The sequence below is a fragment of the Pollicipes pollicipes genome, unplaced genomic scaffold (assembly GCF_011947565.3).
Source record: "Pollicipes pollicipes isolate AB1234 unplaced genomic scaffold, Ppol_2.1 Scaffold_5724;HRSCAF=6776_pilon_pilon_pilon, whole genome shotgun sequence".
Taxonomy (NCBI): Eukaryota; Metazoa; Arthropoda; class Thecostraca; order Pollicipedomorpha; family Pollicipedidae; genus Pollicipes; species Pollicipes pollicipes.
Window position 1 is genome coordinate 5,241,347 of NW_023596746.1, and position 4,829 is coordinate 5,246,175.

A 4,829-nucleotide genomic window follows, 5' to 3' on the forward strand; every position below is an offset into this window, starting at 1 on the left:
AAAAAATACAATAATTGAAGTTTTAACACGCTTTATGTTGTGGACGCCAGTAGTAACTACATTACTGTGAGCATGTCTGTGTGTAGATAAGACAAATCCGGATGGGTTTTCATTCACACAGCACCGGATCTTAGACGCGATGCTGCCCGGCGTGTAAGCAGCTTAGCCTGACAATATTGATGCCCTGGCCTGAACAACGGCTTCGACTCTCTGTATATATATATAATATATATATATATATATATATATATATATATATATATATACAGACATGGACTCGGATGGCTGTAAGGGAGAGAGCAGGCTCAGATGGATCACAGGGAATACAGGCGTACCGTGGATGGGCGGAAGGATATATTATATATATATATATATATATATATATATATATATATATATATATATGTAAAGTGAGACAAGCACCTGACACACGGCCAGACCTGCTATCCTGACACCGGATCAGTTACCGACCTGACACTGGACCCGAACCCACCGACCTGGCTCTGGGTGGGTCATTGGAATGGCGTTTGGCCGGTCAGTGGCTCGATACTGGACCGGGGTCACTGATCTGATAGGAGCTGAGTCAATAAACCGACGCTGGATCCGAAGCCGCTGATCTGACCCATGACGGGCCACTTACCTGACACTGAGTTACTGACCTGACACCGTGGCTGTGATCTGACACTGAGTCACTGTCCTGACACAGAGTCGCTGATCAGACACCGAGTGAGACACTGGTCTGACACTGAGTCGCTGACCTGACACCGTATCTCTGACCTGATATTGAGTCACTGACCTGACACTGCGCCTGCGGATCGGCGTAGTACCCGCCGTTGATGCGGCCATCGCAGGCGAAGCCAGTGTCGGGCACCTCGGCGTAGATGGGGTAGTCCTGGCCGGGCACGCCAGGCAGCGTCTCCTCCAGGGTGGCGCCGCTGGCTGCGGCCACCACGCACCCCAGCACTGCGGCAGCGGGGCACGGAGGCTCAGCCGGGACATACAGGAGAGGTCAGGTTCAGGTGGGAGACTGAGTACAGGGCAGAACATAGGGAGATCAGATAGGTCCCAGGAGGGGGCATGGACTCGGATGGCTGTAAGGGAGAGAGCAGGCTCAGATGGATCACAGGGAATACAGGCTACCGTGGATGGCGGAAGGACACAAGGGCTCCACTGGACCACAGAGCGAACATGGGTCTAGTCGAGTGATAGAGCAAGCACAGGGTTAGTCGGGCAGGGGAGACGGTATATATATAGATATATGATATAGTATTATATGTATTTTTAACATATTGGGGTATTTCGGGAGGAGGTTTTCTCTCATGCTTTGTTGGATGTACACTGCAGCAACGTCTGCGTTTGTAGCCTTCTTGGTCGTTTGTTCGGGGTTTTGTATGATGCGTTTGTCGTTTTCGGTATGTCTTTAACAAATATTGCATAAGTGCATCTGTTTTGTCATCGTTTCGCTCAGTTAGATAATCATTTTCATCACAATTATTGTACTATAGTCATGCAGTCACATACAGTACATATATGCAAGTTTGGTTTTCAGCATAAATTGGATTATTCAATAACTGAAATAAAATGAAGAGTCAGTATACCCTGCTTATATTGTTAAGCTCGAATTTATCAGCTTAGGTGGCGGGGTTAGGGTCTTCGAAATAACCTGTACGTATTTGGCAAGGACGCTGGTCCCAAACTCACCCCAAAAACACGTTTGATGAAATTGCTTAAAAAATGAAAGGCGACGCCGGTCTTCGCAATATATGCGCGAGAACGGTATAGACTAGATGTTAAATTTGCAAACGATCTAATCGTATGGTAAGGGTGCGTGGCTCTAGTTGCGCCAATCAGTTTTCAATATTTTGCGTGGCCGATCCTTAAACTTTCCATCAAGGCTGGGAATGGGGCTTTGAAACCCTTTTGATTGCGGTCTAGGCAGTGGTGTTTATATTATTACAAGTAGCATCTCGATGATGCCGCAAAACCTGAGAGACAATTTTGGCATAATTCATCAGAAGCTTGTAATTTACTGAATCAGCAAGTAATTGTAGCCAGTGTTGTTCAGGCAAGCCGTTGCTTTGAAATCGGGTGGCCTGAGATGACTTTCCTTTAAACTTCTTACGTCGGAGTTCAACCCGTTCTTCTGTAGCAAAAACTAAGTAAGATGCATAAGATGTGAGCCCCTCGTTCTCATAATGTTAAGGCGAGATTGCCCCCGATCGTTCTACAGTTGGCAACTTAGTCTTCGATTCCATGCGATATTTCAGGATCGAGTCTCGCAAAAACTCGTTTTTTCGACAAGTGAGTGCATCTCGATACTCAATGAGTGCATCTCGGTGTGCCACTTACCGTTATCAAATCAACAAACACAAAATCATCATAACATGCACCAAATCATCTGCCTCAGCATGACTTTGTTTGGTTTCAACAACCAACAAAATATGAACCATCTCCATTAAATGAAGCGAACCTGACAATGCGTGGCACCACGTGGAACGTAAAATCGCCGTGAAACGTGGAATCAAGGAGAAGCCTCCGGCTTCTAGAAGACAATTAGATGTTGATAGTGTCTATAACTTGTGAGTATCGCGTGCTTGCCGCATGTAATATCTTGCTTGCAAGCGAAGTTTTATTTCGAGTGAAAACAATAAAAAGAAGACCATGCTAAGCTTTCAAGGACCCGCTAACAGGCTTCAGGAGTAATCACATTGGCTGCAATGACGCTAAACGATGAGTGCCGCAGCAAAAGTCATTGAGGGATTACGTCGTCATGCCACTACGCTTTCAGGTCATCCCCGTGCGCACTACGTTACATTGCACTACAGTACACTACGTTACGTTACAGTGCATTCCGCGATGTGTAGCGTCACATCTCGTTATGCCGTAGCCTCTTCCACCGGCACATCCGTGCACATCGGAGCCTTACCGTACAGGAGCGCGACGTAGCTCGACATGGTCGGCCTGTGTCACCTGCTGTGTCTGCTCGCCACCGGCGCGACTGTGGAGCCGGGGCGCGGGCGGCAGGTGTTATATACCTGTCACCGGCGGCCGGCCGGCGTTGCGTCCTCCCACCGCACCCCGCAGTCCCGCCGGCAGGGGGCAGCGGGAGAACGCCGCTCGGCTCAGGGGCCGGAGCAGGCCGGCAGTGTGCAGGTGGCATCGGACGAGACCAGCGGACCTCCGAGCCCGGATATAGTTGGTGTCGCGGCGCAGTCCACATGTGAGCTGGAAGCACCAGACCTGCGGGTCCTGTCAGCACAGTATCGCAAACCTGCGAAGCCAGCGCCCGAATAACCACCTGCTGATGCTGATGTTGGTCTAATGTAATGGATGGTAATGATCTAAGGGACTTCGTATATATATATATATATATATATATATATATATATATATATATGCATCTATGTACTCATTTACTTATTTATTGAGTTATATATTTGAGGTATGTGGTGGGATGCTCGCAGCTACTGTCATATTATAAGTTATATATATATATATATATATATATATATATATATATATATATATATATATATGAACTAAGGTAATGAGTGTCCAGGTAATCTCTGCTCAAAGTACACCCCTAATGTGCACTACCTTGCCCATAACACAATGGCATAGCTGATGCACTGATGGGTACACCCTCCTGCCTGCCTGATACACGCCTGCACGACTCTGTTGAGAGGCCGCTTGTTTCGGCATCTCGCAGCTCACGGGGATACTAGCCCAGCACAACCCATGCCACGACCTTACATCCCATGACCATCCTGAGACGGAACATCTCGCAGCTCACGGGGATACTAGCCCAGCACAACCCATGCCACGACCTTACATTCCATGACCATCCTGAGACGGAACATTTCGCAGCTCACGGGGATACTAGCACATCACAACCCATGCCACGACCTTACATCCCATGACCATCCTGAGACGGAACATTTCGCAGCTCACGGGGATACTAGCCCAGCACAACCCATGCCACGACCTTACATCCCATGACCATCCTGAGACGGAACATTTCGCAGTTCACGGGGATACTAGCACATCACAACCCATGCCACGACCTTACATCCCATGACCATCCTGAGACGGAACATTTCGCAGCGCACGGGGATGCCAGCACATCACAACCCATGCCACGGCTTTACATCCCATGACCATCCCGAGACGGAGAAACAAGTGGCCGACGGGCTAGTGGTATTTGAAAACACGAGGAGAACCATCGCAAACTCCAGCATAGGCGTGGGTGATCGATTCTGACGTGAACAAGTACAAACCAAACGGTTCTGACGACGCTGTTGCGCTGCAGTAATTTTACCAACAAGCGGCACCTTCGGTCAAGTGTGAAGTGGGGCTCATGATTAGTCAACGCGCGTATGTTCGCAATGTGTTCGACGCGACACGGCCATGAAAAATGAACACTATTATCGCCATGTCATGCGCTCCGAAGCTACAAGTATATGCCCAGTTAAAAAACTGGCATGGTGGTGACGTGAAGCGTTGTATCGAGCGCTCCGTGATCGAAATAAGTGCTCGATGCGTCAGGGATCGAACACCAAGTCATCCCCGCCCTGCATCTGGGATCATCGCTGCATCTCTCCTGCATCACCAGTGACTGGTGTGGTTATATTGGGTGGGATGCTCCAAGCTGCTATACATTGGCAGTGACGTCACGAACAATGGCGCCGGAGGAATGATCGCGCAACTACGTCACTGTCAAACAGGCCGCTGATGAGAGAAACCGATATAATTTTCCCCAGGTCTCTTTGCAGTAAGGAGCGTCAACCGCGCCACAGCTAAGCACCGACGCTTTGTGAACACTCTGAAAT

The 4,829-nt window shown here is 48.7% G+C and overlaps 1 protein-coding gene across 1 annotated transcript; it reads right to left on the reverse strand.

The window, feature by feature from the left end:
* Positions 1-796: 796 nt before the first annotated feature.
* LOC119102275 (U-scoloptoxin(01)-Cw1a) lies at positions 797-3,011 on the reverse strand (the record flags this gene model as incomplete). Its single annotated transcript, XM_037225643.1, is given in 2 exon segments — positions 797-963; positions 2,927-3,011. Coding segments are annotated over 2 exon segments (195 nt in total), but the record flags the coding sequence as incomplete, so codon positions are not given.
* Between the last annotated feature and the right edge of the window lie 1,818 nt (positions 3,012-4,829).